This window comes from Dasypus novemcinctus, chromosome 5 (genome assembly GCF_030445035.2).
Source record: "Dasypus novemcinctus isolate mDasNov1 chromosome 5, mDasNov1.1.hap2, whole genome shotgun sequence".
In the NCBI taxonomy this organism is placed as follows: Eukaryota; Metazoa; Chordata; class Mammalia; order Cingulata; family Dasypodidae; genus Dasypus; species Dasypus novemcinctus.
Genome location: NC_080677.1, coordinates 94,254,816 through 94,276,061, shown reverse-complemented (window position 1 = coordinate 94,276,061; position 21,246 = coordinate 94,254,816). Strand labels below are relative to the sequence as shown.

The 21,246-nt window shown below is 38.1% G+C and overlaps 1 protein-coding gene across 6 annotated transcripts in view; it reads left to right on the top strand.

The window, feature by feature from the left end:
- The window catches only part of CTTNBP2 (cortactin binding protein 2), a 170,441-nt gene that overhangs the window by 604 nt on the left and 148,591 nt on the right, over positions 1–21,246 (top strand). For 4 of the 6 annotated variants that reach the window (XM_023585995.3, XM_004483241.5, XM_012521481.4 and 1 more), the window contains exon 2: positions 10,813–10,920. In XM_023585995.3, the coding sequence (XP_023441763.2) occupies positions 10,813–10,920 (108 nt within the window). Of the gene's footprint in view, positions 1–76; positions 290–10,812; positions 10,921–21,246 lie in introns of those variants that run through there. The other 2 variants (XM_058297263.1, XM_058297265.1) reach the window with 2 other exon arrangements.

Below are 21,246 nucleotides of genomic sequence, written 5' to 3'. Positions count from 1 at the left end.
CTGGCTGCGCGCGTGGTGGTGAGCGCGTGTCCCGGGGGTGCCTGGCACCTCTCAACGGACCCGGGAAAGCAACTAGGGGGAGGCAGGCGCTCGCGAGCAGGTGTGGGGATGCCCATTGTGTGTGTCTACGTGCCTTTGGGAGGCCTCTTGTGGAAGGTCCCGTGCCAACTGTGGGCACTGCTACGCTGGGAGACGGCAGTTTGGGTCCTCTCTGCCAGCTGCCCCATCACGAGGGGGTCGTCCTGATTCCCGAGACGATGCCGGGGCGAGATGGAGATTCGAAAACCTGGTATCAACGTTGTTCTCTGGGCTGGGGTCTAGAAGCCCAGTGCGCTTCCGTCCATCGCTGGTCCCCACTTCCACCCCTTGATCAGCCCCCTTGCACCGAAACTCCTTGCTTGGGGGCTGGTTGGCCCCACGTCCTGGGTGGAAAAAAATGTCCGGATTTGGGAAGCAGCTTCGCAGGAGCTGCAGAACCTGCAAAGGCAGCTCTGGTAGCGCCTCCCAATCTTGACCGGATCCCGCTGCTCGCGCGGAAGACTGCGGGGTGGGTGGCGTGAGCCGAGCGCAGACGCGCCGCCTCTTCCCACCTGAGCGGAGTCGGTGCTCTCAGGGCGAGGGACTGGGTCTGCGGTAAACAACCTGGGCTGCTTTAACTTCCTCCTGCCTTGTTTAGAGGTAGGGCGCTCTGTAGAGGGGGAGGACCGTTGTGGAGCAAGGTACTTAGGGGGTGAGAGGAGTTGAGCCTGTGAAGGAAAAGAGAAACAGGGTGAGAAGAAGAACGGAGGAAGAGGAGGGCTGTTGGGAAGCTGGCACGTTTTGATTTGAAACTTTTAGGAAAATTGGTTTTTCGTCCCATACATGGAAAAGGAGAACTTTTTCAAGATTTCAGATGAAACCTGCCCACCTGTGATGCAGTGAATCAGTGCCCCTCTGCAAGTTGAAATGATTGGGTGCCGTCATCCCCGGGAGATGGTAAGGGGAGGGAGTGCGAGGGAGAAGAAAGAGGTCTCCGTTGTGTTTCTTGTTTCCCCGGAAGGTTGAATTTGTATGTTTAATGTTAGAATGGGCTTCTTTATACTTCCCTCAGTATTTTAATCGCCTCTTGACAATTAAACCAAAACACAAACATCTGATTTATGACCTGGAGCTGGTGTATAGTTTTATTTGGTTAGATTGTTAAACAGAATCTTGGTCACCAGGCAGAATTCTGTGTTAAAGTCAGTTATCCTCTCTCTGCAGTTTACAGTTTTCAGCAATCTGATTTTTTGCTGCTGATAGTTGGGGATTTGATAATTTCACCCTTGTTAATATGAATAGCTTTGGAAAATATTTGAAAGTGAATCTTCTTTGTTATTTTCATAGAATCTTTTAGGTTTCCAGGATGCAATGAGGATTCTTAATATAGTTTATAGAGCATTTGACGTTTTAAAAAAATTTTTGGTAATGGCTTCTTATGCAGTACACTGGACATTTTATTCCGATTTTCCAAATAGTTTTGCTTTTCTCAGTTATGGTCTTCTCATATCAGCCAACTGATGACCTGATTTTGAAATGAAAGGAAAGCTAGGTAAGGTAATGATATTTGCCATTAAACTGCTCCTTATCTATCTAACAACTAAAAATCGAAGGCGTTTTTATGCATCTTTGGTTCTCTGCCAATGCCGACTTAAAAGATTATTTTGGATATTTTAGTGAACAATTCTTTTTTTTGCATTTTAGTGATTTAGGTTCATTTCAAATTGATTTACATATTAAGTATTTTCATATATACATTTGGCAATAATGAGTCAGTGAAACCTCCAAAGCAGTAGGCTATTTTTGAAAATGTTTTCACTCAGATTTGACTATTTAGATTGTTACTTAGAAACAGTTTTAATTTATAGTTTTTGGTTTAATACAATTTTCAGCGCAGTGTTTTAAATTTAGTTTGTGATTCTTGTTCTTAGCTGTTTAAATCCTGAAAGCATCCCAAGTGTAAAGAATAACAGCTACATTTTTCAGTAGGATCATATTAATAGATTTAGCTATGAACCACGCGGTGAGATCTGGGTTATTTTCAGTGCCTTACCCTAATGTAATGACTTTTATAGGCCATATTGCTATTTTTTCTCTGAAAATAACTCCTAATGGATAAGGCAGTATGGAAAAGGGAAATCTTCCTGCTTTTTTATTGTCACCAAGGAATTTAGGAGTGAGAGGAAAATGGAGATCTTTTTAGAGCTATATTTGGGAAGCCAATCAACATTCTTGTCCTTCTGAGCTTTTCTGGAGCAGCTAATATGCAAAAAGTAGGTGTAAATTTTGTTGCCATGGTGATGGTGACAAGGAAAAAAAACACCAATGATTTTGTTAAAAATTCACAACAGTGCTGTTAAACAAATTAAAGGCTGGCATCTTGAAATTTTTGTTTTTCAGGTGACAATATTGAAAGTAAATGCAATGGAAAGAACCTTTTAGCCAATTTTGCTAAGCTTAAAACAATGATAGCTACAAAGTACCTATAGAATATTGAAGGTTTCACGGCATAATTTTAAAATAGGAAATAATCTAGACTTTACACAAATTTACACTTGCAGAGATGCAGGTACCATGAATATATCTTTGCTGCTGAAAAATAACACATTTTAATGGTAGGAATTGACATACACCCAGAAATCAAATCAGAGATGATGGTGTTATGAGAGATACAAATAATTTGCATTTGGAGTCTGAGGAGAGACTTGGAGGGTGTTCTGGTGGAAGGATCTGGAAACATTCCACAGAAGCATTGGGACTTGAGATTGTAAGTAGGACTTGGACAGGGATACTGCAGGAAGCTGTGTGCAAGTGTGGCTGATTCCTAGGGCTGTCAGGTATGAAAGGCTGCCTGATACTACTGGATGGGCTTTAGAAGCTGAGCCGAAAGCTTTCAATTTCAGTCTCAGATGTTGCAGAAAAATAGTATAGAAGTTGAGGAGATTGAAAATATTCCCCAAATATTAGAATGCAGTTGTTTTCAGTGGGATGCTTTTTACTTTTTGCTTTTTTCTTAAGTAATAATTCATATATTCCAAACCCAGAGCTTTGTTTGCACCTGTTTTTAGACATTGTTGTTCTTATTATCATCATTCTATTTCTCACAGGAAAAAATTTTGCTTAGAGAAAAACATTTGTCCTTTCTGTGATGAAGTCCATGCCTTGGCTAGATTGCCAGTTGGTTCTGTCCCAGGGTTTTCATTTAACTTTATGAGGCAAGAAAATGTTTTAAAGCCTTTACCATTCACCAATATATGCTGTTGATCATGTGGACAGCAAGACTGTGACTTGGAAAGAATAGTCTCATTTTTCAAGAAATGTGTGTGGCTTTTGTTTGTACAAGAAAGCAAGTGTTGCTTGCTTAGCACCGTGCCAGGCACATCGTAGGCGTTCTACAAATAGGTATATTGACTGAAGGAGAGTGAAGGCTCCCCAAGAAGCTGGCCATAGACAATTGATGTTGTTAGGCTAATTGGATATTTTACTTTATGTGTTAACCAGATTATATTGAAAATATTGGTCTGCGATTTGTGACAGTTAACATTATAGATGTTATGGACTTTTTCTTGTTTCGGAAAGATAACCCTGGTTCTTTTCTGATTTTTATTCTTTTTGTTGCCCTTCTTCCAGGTTTCTTTTCTCACTGACATCTTACATCTTTCTGGTCTTTTTAAAAAACATAATTTCCAACCCTTAGTTTTTTCTTTAGACTTTCCAAATTTGTGATTGAGGTCAGGGATGTGGTGGTGATAGGATGGTAACTGTGCCCCTCTCATCCTAAGGTCTTCCAATAATATAGTCAAAGCTTGATCTCCCATTAGGTAGTAATGAAGAGAATGAGCGAGAGGGAGTTAGGGCAGGAAGTAGGAGGTTAGCCAAGGCTTTGTAACAATTTGCAGCTACCTAGAAATCTGGGAATAGATTTCAACTTTAAAATTACCTGGGAAGCAGTATGTCTTCCCCATATACTCCTCCACCTAAGCCTGAGTATTGCTTTGAGGGGAGACTTTATTTGAATATACTTGCTGTATTCCTCTTGGTTGGAGCTCCTTTGCAAGGCTTCTACAACAAGGAAAAGGAGATTTGTCTTTTTTCTTTGGCAGTTGGGTAAAGAAATGGAGAACTGGTTACAGAGGTATTATGATGTTGTGGATGATATTGTAACAGAGGATTTAAAATTTTTGGTTTAATCTATTTATAGCCTGTACAGAAATAATGAGATCATGTTATTCATAATGTGCGCCACATGATGTTATCCATGTAGAGTTCATGATTTTAGGGGAAAATATTGCTCTCTTTGCATAAATTATTATTAAACAAGCAATAGGTTGGAGATCATTTAAGTGGTTATTTATTGTAAGTTAACAAAGTTAACATTTACCATGGGGAGTGGATACTTGTTTGTTAATTTATTTTTGTTTAAAATTTCATTCAAAATACTTATTGAAGTATATCATTCATACATGAACATGCATAAAAGTAAGTGTATAGTAAAAGTTGTGAACTCCCATTCCATGTTTGGTTTTGACATTTTCATATTTCATTGAAAAGGCAGCAGATGATTCCAATTCCTGAGTTCTCCCACAGAAATTTTTTGAAATGTAAGAATATTATTTAGCCTTCCTGGGCCTCAGCCTCTTCCCTTGAAGATCAGCATGATGACATTTGCAACCCACAGGTAATCAAGATAATATTCCTCAATGCATTATAAGCCTTTTAAAGGACAATAATTAGATCTGAGTGTCAGGTTGCAAGTGGAGCTGATCCATGTCCACTTCAGGAATGCTGCTAACATTGAAAAGCCGAGTTAGGATGAAAATAGACATTTCTTTTAACTGAGCTGTGGTCTTTTCCACCCCTCCACCCTCTAATAGGGAAGCTGGAGACTGAGGAAATCTGAAAGGAGGAAAAGAGAGATGGTGGGGCTTAATTATCAGAGGCTGCAACCCCTCCTCCCCCTCCTCACTGAGCTATTTTTTTATGCTTTTCTTAGGTAAAATTAGTTACATCCATAACCAGGTTTCCTTCCAGACATTCTATTTTCTAGTCTTCTTACCTTCTCCAAATACATTGAGTTACTTTTGATTTGAGCTGCACAACCATGAAGAGCAGACCCCAAAGGGGGGACCCCTTGTATCTCAGTTCTCAGTGTCTTTTTTTAAAGGCATACACTAAGTGCTTTCCCAGTTTGGATTATTCAGAATGATTATTCATAGAACAAATGAATGAGTGAATGACAAATTATTTAGTTGCTTCTAGGGTGGGCTGTACCCTAGTAAGACTGGAATACCTGAGACATCATTTGCATGCTGTCTCTTTTTCTGCAGGGTGAAATAGGCAACTCATATCAAAAATTGGTGTGGCGCACGTGATATATAAAACCAAGTAGTGATGTAAAAAGTCTTGCTGTTGTGACTCATCTGTTAGGACTGAGAAAATAGAGAGTTAACATAGATAAGTAAGTTTAATATTATGAAGAAATGCACAAGGCTGGACAGGATTGCCAAGTGAACAAATAGAACTGACCCTAAAACTGCATTGAGAAGACCAGAGATTTCAGGAGTCTGGAAGGACATATGAAAGCAGATTTGAACTGTCCTGAAGAATGATGGGATTCAGATCAATAAAAGTGGAAAGGAAGATTAGGAAGTGCAAAATCAGAGGTGTGAAAACACATTCTGAGTCTCTTTTCTCTTACAGAGAGAGCGGTCAGGAGGAATAATTGCAAAGTGTGAAATAGAGATTTGAAAATACTTTGCGTGCATGAAAGGCTAAGTTCAGCATCCTCATGTGCACTTTTCTTCATGAAAACCTGTATACTCGGCTGAATTTGCATTTTATTAATGTAGTAAATGTTCTATGTACCTGGTGGATTTGATTTTTTTCATGTTATTGATATTCTTCAAAATTTTGATCTTGAAATTTCAAGATGACTTTTATTGCTTTTCCTTTTTTTTTACAGCCTTTCTTATTCATCTCAGAGCATAAGATCTTGCTTACCTAGAGACTTCCAAGTGAATTTTTAATTATTAACATGCACTATTAAACTAGGAGGAAAATAAATTTCTGCAACTTCTGACAAAGAAATGCAATCAGTTTTTTCTCAAATACTTCTCAGAGGCTCTTAGGCTCAGGGAATGACTAAATAAATTTCCTTAGTCCAGTAATTCAGTTACCCTGATGGTGCATAAAATTAGAAGGAGATTGTAGAGATCACTCAGTACAGCATCCTCATTTTATTGAGAAGAAACTCGAGAAGCAAAGGGGTGAAATGACTTGCACCACACCCCTGGTTTTTGGCCAAGTATTAATCTCTTAGACCAGCCTCGCAGTCTGCTTGCTTTCTCAGGTACTGTACGTCCCTAAATTCATTCATCAAGCACAACCTCAGGATTTTAAATTGAAGGAGGTACTCTTGGAACTTGTGAGAAGTGTCAGAGAACTTACCTGACTTTATTTTGGGTGACCAGATTTTCAGGCAGCAGTCCTGATACAAATCAAGGCAAAGCTCTGAGGACCACTTCTTCCACTGCGGTCCAGAATAGCTCCTCGGGTTTTTCAGCAGCCATCAATGTGCTGGCTGGCTAAATTAATTCCTAAAGGGTATGGGAGTGAGCATCTTCTGACCTTGTTTGACTGTGACTGTTGGTTGGATTCCCTACATAAACTGGGCATTTTACTGTTTTTTTTTTTTTTTTAATGAGTGGCAGAAACTTGGTAGTGGTGTCTGTTCATTTCTGGCAATTATTTAAGATGACTTAATTCAGCTAGTTTTCTGTTTTGGCTCCTCTCACTGGGCCTCTTTGAGAAAAGTCCAAAGAATGCCTCCCTACCCTTCATCCCCCACCCCAAGTAATTCCGAGCAGTTGGAAACTGCTGTACTAAGCAGTATATTTGGAGTTGTGTCTCTTCTTTCATTCATATATGTATTTGTTATGTGTCAAAGAGGGCTAACTATCTCTATTTGGTGATCAGACTTTGGATTAGTTTAAGATGGCCATGTCAGATTTTAAAACTAGGTATTTAAAAGTACTTTTCCTTGAGGGCTTCTGGCAAACTTGACAGGCAGAGGAATGGTGAATGGATTTGAAGTTTTTTGAGTGTCTTTCCATCACTGAAAACTAAGAGCTTTGTTTTTTTTTTTTTCTTAATTGGGAAAAGCAATTTGACAATGGTAGAACTTACTCTGTGAACATTTCTGCTGTGGTGTGTGTGTGCGTTGTGTGGAGGGTGGTCGTATTTTCTCCAGTGCCCTGATGCATACCTTAATTTTTTTTAATGTACGCAGCAGCATTTCAATCTGTCCTGTCTTGTGTCGTCTAAAAACATTATATGGTTTAGAACAATAACTTTTTCTCTTGAACCAAGTCATTTTAATAATTACTTTTTTTGTATCTAAATATTCTTATACAAATTTCACAGTAATTGTCAGATAGATGCTACTTCATATGAAATAAAAATACTGTTTTCTTGGAAGGGGGATTGTTGCTTCTGGGCTTCTTTTTTTTGAATTTCTAAAATACTTTGATTTTATTTGTAAAATACCTGGAGTCTTGAGACCTCCAGCATACTTTTATGTGCTTTCTTTAACCCTGTTTTGTCAGAATAGGGGATGGAAAATCAGGTGTTAGAGAATTATTTATAAATATTATATTTTTATTATTGAAGGCCAGGAATTAGAATTGTTCTAGTGGAAGAATGGGGGATGCAGGGGAGAGAGAGACATGCAGACAGATGCTGTATATTAAAAATAATGTATAACAACATGTTCCACAACAATGTAATGTGTTGGAAGAGGGGTATTGTATGGGAATTCTGCACATTTGCATAATTGTAAGTTCACAACTTCTCTAATAAAAATATTTTTAAAAATGCATCACTTAGTACATGGTGATAATTTTGTTGTGTTTTTTTTGGAACATGTTGTGTGGCATAATCTATGGCTTAGCAAGAACCCTTGTAACAGTGTTTTTTTTTTAAATTTTAATGAATTGCTCTTTTTGTTGATGGTGATATAGAGAAAAATACACGTGTTGGTTGCAGGTCACGTGATCTTGATGATGCTAGAACCAGGGCAAGCTCTCCTGACTCTAACATGAATCAGAATCTTGGCAACATCTTTCATAATGTATTAGTTTTTTTAAAATGCAGTGCATTGCTTATGAGGCTCTGGGAAAACAACTACAATAAAATATACAATTAAAATCTTTAGGGCAACCAGGAGCAACATTAATAAAACATCAGTGTTTAAAGCACATAAGAATTGCAACTTTCCCATCTCAGTGGGAAAAACCAGGATAAAAGAGTCTGTCTTTCATCAGTCATTAAACTGAGTTTATTGGACATGGGCTGGTAGATTTTCAAAGAAACAGACTCAACCTATATCCCATTCCTCTTTGCATAAAACATCTGGGTGCTATCAACTTCAGTAATAATAACCACCTGCCTTTATTTAGCATTTTCTTCATTTATATGTTTTGTTCAACCCTCACAAAAACTTTGCAGGGTAGATTTTAGGATTTCCATTATATAGATGAGAAAACAAAGACTTGGATAGGTTGTATCAGACCTTTTCAATTTGTAATCCTTGGGCAAGCAGCATCAGCATCACTGAGAACTTGTTACAAAGGCAAATTCAGGACCCCACCTCAGAGCTAGAGAATCAGAATCTCAGGGGAGGGGCCCAGTAGGCTGTGTTTTAACAAGGTCACCAGGTGATTCTTATGCAAATGGTTTTAAGACATTATCTGACACCACTAATTAGTGGGAACAAAATTTGAGCTCTAGTATTTTGAATTTTACGGGAGACTTTCCTAGATTAACCTTCTAAACAGGGGCCTCCAATAACTACATATTCTTTAGGCTTACTGTATGTTTTTCTTTTCTTTTTTTCCATCCTTAGCCATTGCCTTTCCAAGTTACTGCTTGTCTAGCATATATGGACAAATAAACAATTTTAAGAGGAAGAGCCTTTTAAAAACTTTCTTTGGAGAACTCTCTAGCTCCAGTCCTTTTCCCCATTAGTATCTCCTTCCAGAAGGTTCTTTTGAAACTGACAAGTGACCAATTTTGGACATGTCTGTTTGAAGTCTCCTGGAATCATTTATGGGCTCGACTGTGTGTATTTCTGCCACATACTTAGGTGCTAAACCAGTTCATATTGGCAATATTTTTAGTCCCAGATGAAAAGTTACTCTCACAGTGTTGGTTTGTGCTGATAAAAGTCCAGCATTTGGTTGTCTGTTCTGGTTTTGGCATTTATTGATCACATGATCTGGGTATATCATCTGACTTCTCTGAATTGTGTGTGTGGTTTTTTTTTTTTAACTAAAAAAATATAATCATATTGTGTAGATTAGATTTGGTGCTTTGGAGATATTTTGGAAACCATTGGGTGCTATACAAATGTGAAGTAATGTTTTGGAGTGTCCTGAAGAATGGCTTCTGAGATTGCATGTACTGAAACATTTGGGGAGGAATGTGTGTTCCTCTCTTAGGATGGTGACTGGGTTTGTAAAATGGGTCTTTCTACAACAGAAAGGAGCAGAGAGTGTGTTGTGGAAGGAGCTCAAGGTTTGGACCCACTCAAGTCCAGATTTGAACATGCTAACTGATCTTCTCTCAGCTTTGGCAGCAAAAATGACTATCAGAAAACCTAGTGGAAAGAGGTCAGGGTTGAAGACAAAAGATTTGGGAGTTAGTGGCATATCAATGGGATTTAAAGCCATGAGATTGGATGTGGTCACCTAGAGAAAGAATGTAGAGAAGGCAGGATGGAAGAGTGCTGGGTGAGGAATGATAACCTCAGGGCTCAGGTGCTCACACTTCACAGTATAGCTGGGTCTCTGGCAGGCTCACTTTTTCCAGCCTCAGCTCTGACTCTGTGTAAGAGGCATGCTCCCTACCAAGCCTGCCAGGTAGAACGGCGAGAAGCTACAGAGGCCTTGCATGGTATGAGAGGCCAGCTTTGATAACTCTATACCAGGGGTTCCAAACTCAGCTAACCACAGGACCCAGATGACTTAACGTGGGTGGCAGGCCAGGCTTCTTAAAAGTGCATGTGTGTATATTGTGTATGGGGGTGAGGAGAGTGGGCAGGGGTGGGGTGGGGAGCTGGGACAGCAAAGGGGGCAGCTGCAACTTGGCGTTGCGGATTATTGTCCTGAGGGAATGTGAATTGGGGGTTATCCAGGCATCTGGATTTTGAAGAGAAGTTAGGGATATGGATTTGTTTGATAATATTTTCAGATTTTTTTAAAGGTTGGCTGAATTAAAAATAAATAATAAATTTAAAAGAAACTAAACCAAAACTTTGTGGCCCAAGCAACACACATCTGTGGGCCAGATTTGATCTGCAGGCTGTAGCTTGTGCCTGTTGTAGGGTGTTCTATAAACATGACCTGTTATTATTGGGTGTCCTGGAATTTATAATCACCTCTCAGGAGCCTTTAAGATGGGGTCTAGGAATACATCTGTGCGTCCTTCCCTGCCATTGCAACTTCTTCCCAACGTACACGGGGGGCCTGTGTCGATACAAACTTCTGGACTTTAAGTTTGTGCCTTGTACTTTAGAGAGATTCCCAGACCAGGTGTGCAGGGAAAATACATCTCCTTAGAGGTGAGATTTGGGAGATTGGCTTTATAGTTTTTCCATCTCTTCCAAGAAGGTGCTGCCAAACAGTGCCTTGGGGCGTGTGAGCAACCAGGAAAAGAATGATCCACTGAGCACCCTTAGGACGCGTGTACTACTGTTACGAATAGTTAGTTTGCTTTTTTTTTGGTTTTGTTTTACAGACGAAAGAGTTTGATGTGGACACACTCAGTAAATCAGAGCTGAGGATGCTCCTAAGCGTGATGGAAGGGGAACTGGAGGCCAGAGACCTCGTTATTGAGGCCCTGCGGGTAAGAGCCTTCTCAGGCCGGCTCCTGTTGCTTTGTCAAATCGCGTGTGTCATTTTTTTTTTTTTTAAGAGGCCAGTGGCAAAGATTTGTTTTCTTGCTTTTTTCCATCAGATAGGTTTAAATGTTATGTCATGTGAAAAGGACACCCTCCCCCCTTTCCCCACAGCAAAGCCATTGGTCATCAAATGAGCGGAGACTGAGCTGTTTACTATGGGAGACTTAAGAAGTAAGCTGTATTAGTTCAGAAATCCTTTTGTGCTTCACATGTTTATTTGGTTAAAGACGTGTTCAGAAAATGGGTAATTTGCTATTTTGTATATGAGAACATGGAGGAAAAATGAAGTGGATCATTTAGAAAAGATTTTGCTAATAGATCTTTTTTCCTTCCTATATAAAGTATTTAGTACATATGTAAATATTTATCTTAAAATAGTTTCATTGTTATTTTTTCATAGGATCTTACAGTAATTTTGAAACATTTCCATAAAAGCTTGCCAAGAATTATCATCTTCCTATAGACTACTTAAATGCCTTAAAAAGCTTTTTTTAATAAAAAAAAGTAGTGCTGATTAAACTTTTTCCATTCAGTTTTCTAATTGTGTATTCCTGAAATTGCACTTCTTTTGATATGTGACTCAAGTGTAAATTGTGTTTTTCTCTTTTACATTTAATGCCTCATGTGTCTGTAATCAGATATTTCCTGATTTATTATATATAAAATATGGGTTTATCTTAATTCAGTAGAGACTCTTTCCTTTGATGTTTTCTTGAGGAGTTTATCTTAATAAATAACAATTTGTAGACTGTAAAAATAGTTATTGCCTGTGACAGGACCTCATATGGTGGGGGAGAGAGGTAGTGATGGTGGGTGGTCAGACATAATGGAGAAGCTGGATGTGCTGAGGAGGGGAAGGGGGTGATCTGAAATAACAATTTCAGTACATTGTTACCAACCTGCATTTGGTAGAATGGAGATGGTGATTATTCCTCAATTTGATGACAGAGAACATTGCCTTAGAAACATGGGTCTATAGTGATACCATTTGCTAGACAATATTGAGTTGAAGGGCTTGCTTTTTTAAGAGCAAGCTTTGCTAAGGAGGCGATTGCACAATTTAATTTGGTTTTGACAGGGACTCGTCCAGTTTCACATTTGAAACATCTACCTTGCCTGCTGATTTTTTTTTTTTTTTTTTGAGGTGCTGGGGGTTGAACCCAGGACCTCATATGTGGGAAGCCAGTGCTCAACCACTGAGGCACATCAGCTCCCCTGAGTTGGTTTTTTGTTTGTTTGCTTGTTTGTTTGTTTTTAGGAGGTACTGGGAACTGAACCTGGGACCTCCCATTGGAAGCAGGTACTGAACTGCTTGAGTCACATCCACTACCCTGTATGTTTTCTGAAATGTTCTTTTTAGGAGAAATGCTAAAGCAATATGTCACTATAATGTGTGACTCTCTGCCTGAGGAGAGTATGAGGGCACAGTCACCTGCAAGAGGCCATAGTGTAGCCTTTTGAGATTGAACAGAATTGGAGCTCTACCTTGAGTGGTTTTTTGTTTTGTCATTAATCCCTTTCTGTTAACCTGTAAAAGTCATCAGAACCGTGAAATTTCCCATTGCTAACACTAATGTTTGAGCATTTAGTAGAGTCTGTATTGATGTATCACCTTAGCAACCACATGTATTTCTCTTTTTAACTTAATTGCAGTGCTTTCAAACATAAGAGTAGAGGTAAAGGCTAGCTAATGACCAGGGCTTGCTATACTAACTTTTTCATAGAATCAAAGAATGTTAGGATCGCAAGGAACCTTGTGTGGTATTCTAGTTCATTATTTTGCATATCTGTTGAATCGAATATCTCATTTTCATAGACTATTTTGTATCACAGCAATGTCTTGCAATAAAATTATAGATAATTTCATATATAAATAGGTTATATTGAAAATTAAAATTCCCCTACTTGTGACATAAAGGAGAAATAACCTGAAAGTAGTTTATAATATTTTGTATTTTGCTGTATACATGCTCAGGCATGACTATTGGAAGACATATTAAAGTAGGTGTCCAGTTGTGCCTATTCATAGCATCTCCTCGTATGCATTAGCTGTAAATAAAGACTGATCCAGATGTGTTCTATTGCTGACTCAGATATAGTAAGCAAATTTACACATGGGTGAGTTGATTTTTTTTAAATGATAAGTAACTGTTGGTAAAATTCTAAACAAAGATACACATTTACATGGGAGTTTCGTCTCTGGAAAATTCAGTGTTAAAACTGAGTGTAAAAAACTTTGTATGTAAAAAAGCATTATTTTTTAGATTTGGTCAGAATGGATATTCTCATGAAAGGAAAGAGGAGGACGTTTGAAAGTTGTGGGGGACGAGGGGCAGTTCCTTGGAACCCCTGGCCCTGCCTCCTAAGCACCCCCCACTGTGGAAACTCAAAATGCTTTCTCATGTTTCTACAACGCTTATTGGTGAACTGCTCATCTGGCCAACCCCTGGCCAAGACCAGCATCCTTTGTTTCTAGATGAAAGCCAAAGAGATTGTTCCTTATTTGAGGCAGCCAAGGGGATGTCTTCCACCCGACTACAGACACCCACCTGTTTCACAACTGCCTCTGAGTGGGACTGTGTTTTTGGAGATTCTTAAAGCTTTTTGCTGTTTTTCTAATCAAGAAGTGTGCTTTATTTATTTATGTATTTCTTTAGATTCTTGTTTTAGCAGTAGTAGTGTTTTCACTTACCTCTGGTAGCCCTGCAGATTCAATATGGTGTTTTACAGGTTGGCTGTTCCCTTGGAGGCATTCACTGGAACTAGTGAAATGTTTACTAGGGTTCCTTTGTGTCATTTAATTACCTTTTCCTTCAATAAGGGGATGTAATTTAGTGAGTCATTAATGCCTAGAAAGAATTTGGGAAGGAAAGATGATGTGAAAGCTTTATTCTTATTTTGTATTAAGAGAGAAACTTACTTCTAAAACACAAGGCAATATCTCCTCAAACAGTGACCAGTATACTGCTATTCATTTGGGAAAAAGATGCATTTTGTTACTTAAAAAAAGCCAAGTCAAAATTATGTGTATTAGTATATGCTATAAATGCTATATATTTGAATTAATGTGTAAATCATGATTTTTTTCCCCAGATACAAAGATTCCTAATTTGTACCCTGGACTTTTTTAACATTTAGAAATGATTCTGTTCTGAGGCATTTAAATCCTTTCAATTTTTAGAGGGTTTAAAAAGATTTTTCAGACCAAGCTATTTTACTTTAATCATGTTATCCTGATGCTTATTATTATCAAGTTATAAGAAGAAACTGCATGATTCCTTGAACTAATGTCAATAAATCTTTCAGAATGATCCATAAATGTGATTTTTTTTGTGGGGGGGGTGATATGAAATGACAATCTATATCTTAGCACCTTTGCTATTTTCATATGTTTAAGGTAAAAATACCTTTCTGTAGAAAAAGTCCTTGATTTTATAGTAGATATAGTGGTGAAGGCAATTTTTTTGGGGGAGGGGGGAGCTTATTTTTTAAAAAGAGCAACATTAATGGAAATTTGGAGTGCATGAAATTATATTTTAATTTTCTCACATGGAAAATATTTCATTTCTCAATCTCCCCTCTTTCACTTACAGTATAAGTAAATCTTTGAATAAATATATGTTCAAGTGAAATTTGGTGGAAAATACTCTGGAGTTAATAGAGAATGTGTTCAGGAGAAAAAACTACATTCTCTGAGGCACAGAGCCACCCCTCCCCCCCCCATTAAAATGGCCATCTTTATTTGTAAAATTCCAGATATAAAATACATTCTTTCAGTTTCCAGATTTCCCTTTTTCACAAAAACAGAAAGACACTTACAAACCTCCCCTACTATCATTCCCACAGATAGAGGTTTTTCAGGCAGCTCTTCTCCCTCCCCCTGGCACAGAGGCTTTTGAATTAAATTTAATTGAATTTCAAAATTTGAATATATAATTTATTCAGAAATCAGTCAGTCAAGGAAAACTATTTAGTTTTTAGAGTCTTCTGACCTTTACCTCTTTTCCCTCTTGCTGTTAATATTTTTATCAATATCTTAGTCAAAAGAGACAAGGGCAAAAAAATGAAACTGGTATAATTATAAAACTTTTAAAGTGAGAATTATATGTTTTAGCCTGTTGTAATTAGCATGAGTTTACACAGATATCAGTTCAGTGAATTCCTTTGGCAATGATCTTCAGATTTCTTCTATGCCTTCTTTTTCCTTTTAGATTGGATAAATGAGAAATGATTATTTTAAAGGTATGGCAGTTCTTCATTCTAACCTTCATATGTACAGTGACTATGTAACCTGAACTTTCAATTATTCTTTCCTTTGAAATTTTGAAAAATTGCTCATTTCAGTATTTCTTCAGATAGAAGGCATTTATAGCACTGCTATAACAGAGGGGACTATCAAATTGCAGAATTGCCTTATATAAGTGACTGTAACTGAGACCAATAGTACAATAAATTAAAAAAAATAAATTTATTTCTCTTTAACGTTTCTGGAGTGAGTGGTTCCTGCAGAAGGGCCAGCTCTATGTCAACTGGTCATTCTACAACCCAGGTTTTTGTCTTACTGCTCTCCTTAAGGAATTATCCTCTTCTGCATGAGTGAGGCTGAGTCAGTTGGTAAGGGGGAAAGAGGGGAAATAAAGGACAAGCAAATTCCTTCTAGGGAAAGCACATCCTTCTAAGCAGTGTGCACATGTACATTGGCAAGGATGTTTATGGAGCCACCTTGCTGCACTGGAGACTGGGAAGGGCTGTAGCTGGACGGCTGCACAAGTCCTCTGGAGGAGAGAGGATTTTGGAAGACATCTAACAACCTACTGCAGTTCAAGGGGGAGAGGTTCTATTTTGGCTTAATGTTGTCTTTTTTAGAAAATGTCCTGAGGTATAAGAATGGAAAATCTTTTTCTTCCCCCTTCCCTCAGTAAACATTTGTTGAACACCTATGTTTGTACTAGGGACAAACCAAGTTTGAAGTACCTGTTATTGGAGGCTTATCACTGCCACAATTGTGGCCATTTAGAAAAATTCTTTATCTTCATATATTAAAATTAATTGTTCTGAGTAGTTTAATGTGGGCCTACCTTTTACTTTTTTAAGACTGTGACTCAGTTTGTTTAAATTTTGCATTGAAACATCTTCCTTTTTGAAAACTTGACCTGTTCATTTGGTTCAAAATGCAAAAAATTTAAAAGCTTTTCAATAGTTTTGCTTTAAATAGGGTTGACACCATTGACATTTAGAGTGGGATGATTTTTTTTGTTAGGGCGAGGGTGAGTTCTGTGCATTGTAGGATGTTTAGCAGAATCCCTGGCCTCTATCCACTAGATGCCAATAGCAGTTCCCAGTTTTAATCATCAAAAACGTCTCCCAATGGGAGAAAAATTGCCCTCCACTTGGATAGCAGTGCTTTAAACTAATCATGGTCAAGTATTTTAAAACCGTATTTTCTAAAATAATTATATGGAGTCTAAATTAATAATTTTAATTCATTGTATTATGATACAATGATTTTCTTGTGAAATATTTCCCCCTACTTCAAAGTTAAGATTTAATCTGAAAATGCCCATTTTAACAAATTTCATAACTGTCAAAATGCTCCAAATCATTTACTATTTAAAATTGGATTATAATTTTAGGCAGAATGTAAAGGCTTTATTTTTCAAACAAACATCTTTGGTTATATGGCTTAGTGCTAGGATCTTCGCATGGAAAAAAAAGGTAATCTCTTTACAAAGAATAATGTTTCCACTCTAGTGTTCTTAAAAAAGCTCCTGGTATATAACATAGTATTGTGAGTTTTGTTCATATGACATGTCTGCTAAATAATAAAAGTAACATTTTTGTTGGTCTCATCGAAGTAAAACATATGCAGCCTTTTGTATTTCAGAGTTCTCCTACGATTCCAAGCAGTTGATTGACCAAAACAATTTTTTTGGTGCTGTTTATTATAATTAATGAATAAATTAATTTGCTGAGCAGAGCTCAATTCATGAAAACATTAATTTGGTGTCTTCCCTGTGTGTTGAGATAATGCCTTTGTTCCATATCTACAGAAAGGAAGAGGAGTGTTGACCAGACCTTATGTTGTTTTTGCAAGCAAATTAGTTTTTATAAAATACAAATAGCTGATTCAAAAATATTGTGTTTTGTCCAATAGGATTCCCATTTCAATGTAGGAAATACCAATTCTGATTCTCCTTCATTTCTGAGAAATGTTATTTTCCCTGATGAACGCTTACTGTGCAATAAGAAAAAAATTGAGAAACATCAGGCAAAACAATATTCTTTTATAAGTGAAGATTATGCCACGAAAGCAAAGTGTTTATCAGTATCACTTTGGCCCATTTAATAAGCAACTGATGTCACCTGAGTGACATTTTCTTGCTGATTATTATTAATGTTATTAGGCTATTGGTGAGGAGAAAAAAGCTTGCCCAGTTCAATGAGGTATCAGTTATTTTATACTGGGTGTAAGACAGAAGCAGTATTACAAATGACATGAAGCCAGCATATATTTTTGTATACTTTGAAGGTTATCACAATGTGGGGACTGTCAATTCAAGTAAAGGTTCCTTTTTATAATTAGTTCCATGGGATTTGAAAATACAGGTGTCCCTTTGAAGCATTCTGGTATTTTAATAACCTCATTTCAATACTCAGTGGCTAAGCTAAAAGCCATGGATTCTTGTGAGAATTACCTTTGTCATATTTACGGTTATTTCTGTGTCTTGACTAAAAGAGGAAACAGGAGCTGAAGTACTACTCTTAAATTTTTATTTTTCTTCTCTTTGGTTGTACTAATTTTAGAAAGAAAAATTAAGAGGTTTCAGTTTCTGCCTTTCCAGTGTTGTGACTAAAAATGTAAATAGTTGTCAAACAAATGAAATAAGAAAGGAAAGGCTGTTTCTCATATTTCACGTGGTAATTGAACATGGTGCATAAAGGTTAGGGAATGCATGTGTTTATTAATCCATTCCTTCATTTAAGAGCTGTGCATTTTCATTGTAATGCTGTAGGGTTGTTCTGGGCATTAGAGATACAATAATGAACAAGGGGCATGGTTTCTTTCTCAAGGATCTTACAGTGGGATATAAATAAAATAGACAAAAATATGTAAGTCCAAATTATGGCTATGAAAGAAAATCAGAGTGCAATGAGAGATTGAGGGGGATACTTTAGATTAGGGATCAGGGATTCCTAAGGAAGTGATTTCTCCTGAGACTTGCATAAGAAATGGGTGTTAGTCCTTGTATTAGTCAGGCCAAGGGGTGCTGATGCAAAATACTGGAAATTTATTGGTTTTTATAGAGGGCATGTATTTGGGGTAGGAGGTTACAGATACCAGGCCATAAGGCATAAGTTACTTCCCTCACCAAAGTCTATTGTCACATGTTGGAGCAAGATGGCTGCCGATGTCTGCAAGGGTTCAGGCTTCCTGGGTTGCTCTCTTCCAGATTCTTGCTTCTCTCTGGTTTCAGGGATCCTTTCTTCCTAGGGCTTGCTTCTTCCTGGGCTCAGAGTTCCTCTCGTCCTGGGGCTGGCTTCTCTTTCCTCTGTGAACTTACTTCCCAGGGCTCCAGCTTAAGGCTTTAGCATCAAGCTCCAACATCAGAAAAACCCCTCGCATCAAAAGCTCCAACTCTGTCCTTTGCCATGCCTTTTTTCTGTGAGTCCCCCCCCACCAAGGGGTTGGGATTCAATGCCCTAATGACGTGGCCCAGTCAAATCCCTAATCATAACTCAGTCATGCGCAGTAATAGACCAGAATACAAACATAATCTAATATTTATTTCTGGATTTCATAAATATATCAAACTCCTACAGTCCTCAACACAGTCTGAAGAAGAGAGTTCAGGAAGAGGGGTCAGCATGTATGAAGACCCTCAAATAAGGTGAAGTTTGATAATCTATATGTGTGGCAAGAAGTCAGAGGGCAAGGGATACAATGGCAGAAGGTCAGATGGCAGAGCCATGTGGGATGGTGAAGGCCATGGTAAGGTTGGGTTTCAACTTACCATCAAGTGGGTACCACTGACGTGTTTAAATTTTGGAATGCCAGCAATTTGATTTGCATTTTCTAAAAGATGACTCTAATAGCACAATTATATTGCATTTTTGTTAAATATAAAGATTTTTAAATATACCACCATTTTCAAGGGGAAAAATGCAAAGCCCACCCTAGCTGCTATGTGGATTATAGTAGAACCAGAGTGGAAGCAGAATGTCATCAGTGGCTAGCTAATAAATGAATATCTCAGATGCTTATAGTGATTGCATTAATATGGTATGGGAAATACGTTTTCTTGTCACCTTTGTCACTTGGTGTGAATCAGCAGCAGTGAATAATGGTTTTCTTTGAACAGTAGCATGAGCTGATTATGGTTTCGAGTCAAGGGGTTATGCACTTAAAATAAGATTGGTTAGGGAGTGGATGTGACTCGAGCTTTTGAGCTCCCTTGTCCCAGGTTAGGTTTCCAGTGCCTCCTGATAAATGAAAAACAAAACAAAACAAAAAACTAACAACAAGCAAAACAAATGAAAAAAAGACCAACTCAGGGAGGCCAATGTGGTTCAGTGGTTGAGTGCCAGCTTTCCACACAGAGGTCTTGGGTTAAAAAAAAAAAAAAGATTGGTAAGTTCTCCACTTGAAATTTTTTAAAAGGCAAAATTCTGTGTTCAGCTTTATTTTCTCTCCAATACTGATCATCTTAGTTAAATGTAGATGTTTTAAGTAAGTGAATTTTACTTTTAAAAGCCTTCTTTCTTTCAGTACTTAAGATTACTTTCTATTTAAAAATCCAATTCCTTTTTTTAAAATTTTTTCACCTAGGGTTGGGTAAAGTAGCAGAAGATTGCCTCATACAGTGCTAAAAGTGGCTTGGCATGAATACAAGATATATTTCAGCAGTGTCTGAATTTGTTCTGCTCTAATACATCCATGTTGGCCATTTCGAGTGGACCACTGCAGTGCTTATGTTCACCCACTTTCCCCACACAAACATAAAATGCTAGAGCTGACGAGCCCTGATGAAATTTTTCTTTGGAAAACAGATCATGGATGGAGCCTACACATGGTGCCCTGCACTGTGCTAGGCACCTTACCTATCTCATAGGGGAGTTGCATCTCATCTGGGCGTTTGTTTTTTTTTAAAATATATTTTTAATTTATTTTTAAAAGATGCTTAGATTTCTTTAGCAGTTTGATATTGATGAATTCCCAAAAGAAATATTGGGTTATGTTTGTAAACTGATCTTTTCCTCTGGGCATATTGGATTATATTGGATTCAGAGATTTACTTGATTAATCAGTAAACCTCTTGTGCCAGTAGGACATTGGGTCCCCACCTCTTGGTGGGTGGGTGTTGGAGTCGACGGACCCAAAGGGTATCGGGAATGAAAGACAAAGAGAAATTGGGATCAGGGGTTCTGAGAGCATTGATTTCTCAAGCTCATCAGACAGGTTTGTTAATATCAGGTGCTTCTTTATATATACCCCAAGCAACCGTGAGAACCAGCAACTATTCTAGCTAACTATTCCCATAACTTCATTAATGAAAACACAGTGCACAGTGGATAAGATACTAACTAAAGCCCAAGATGTTCTGTTATGTTACTGAAACAAGTATACTCATAAATCTTTTTGCCCAGGTTACTTGAGATATCAAGTCTGGGTTCTGCTGGAATGTTATGTTTCCCAGAGAGATTAGCCACCTGCACGTACATCTCCAGGGACAGCATGACCCAGTGGTCAGAAAGTAACTTGCTACCATGGAAACAGCATGCCTTTGTTTCCCACAGGTGGGGACTCACAGATAGAAGACATAGCAAAGAACAGATTTGGAGGGTTTTTGATGTTGGAGGTTTGATGTTCGAGTTTGATGCTGAAGCCTTAAGCTGGAGCCCTGGGAATAAGCTCACAAAGGAAACAGAAACAAGTCCCAGGAAGAGAGAAACCCTGAACCCAGGAAAAAGATGCCTGAGGAAGGGAGGAACCCAGGAAGCCTGAACCCTCGCAGACTTCAGTAGCCATCTTGCTCCAGCATGTGGAAATAGACTTTGGTGAGGGAAGTAACTTAACGCTTTATGGCTTTGTATCTGTAAGCTCCTACCCCAAATAAATACCCTTTATAAAAACCAGAGGATATCTGGTATTTTACACCAGCACCCCTTTGGCTGACCAATACAATTACATAAAATGTTACATAAAAAAATATACCCCAGGGAGGCGGACTTGGCCCAGTGATTAGGGCGTCGTCTACCACATGGGAAGTCCG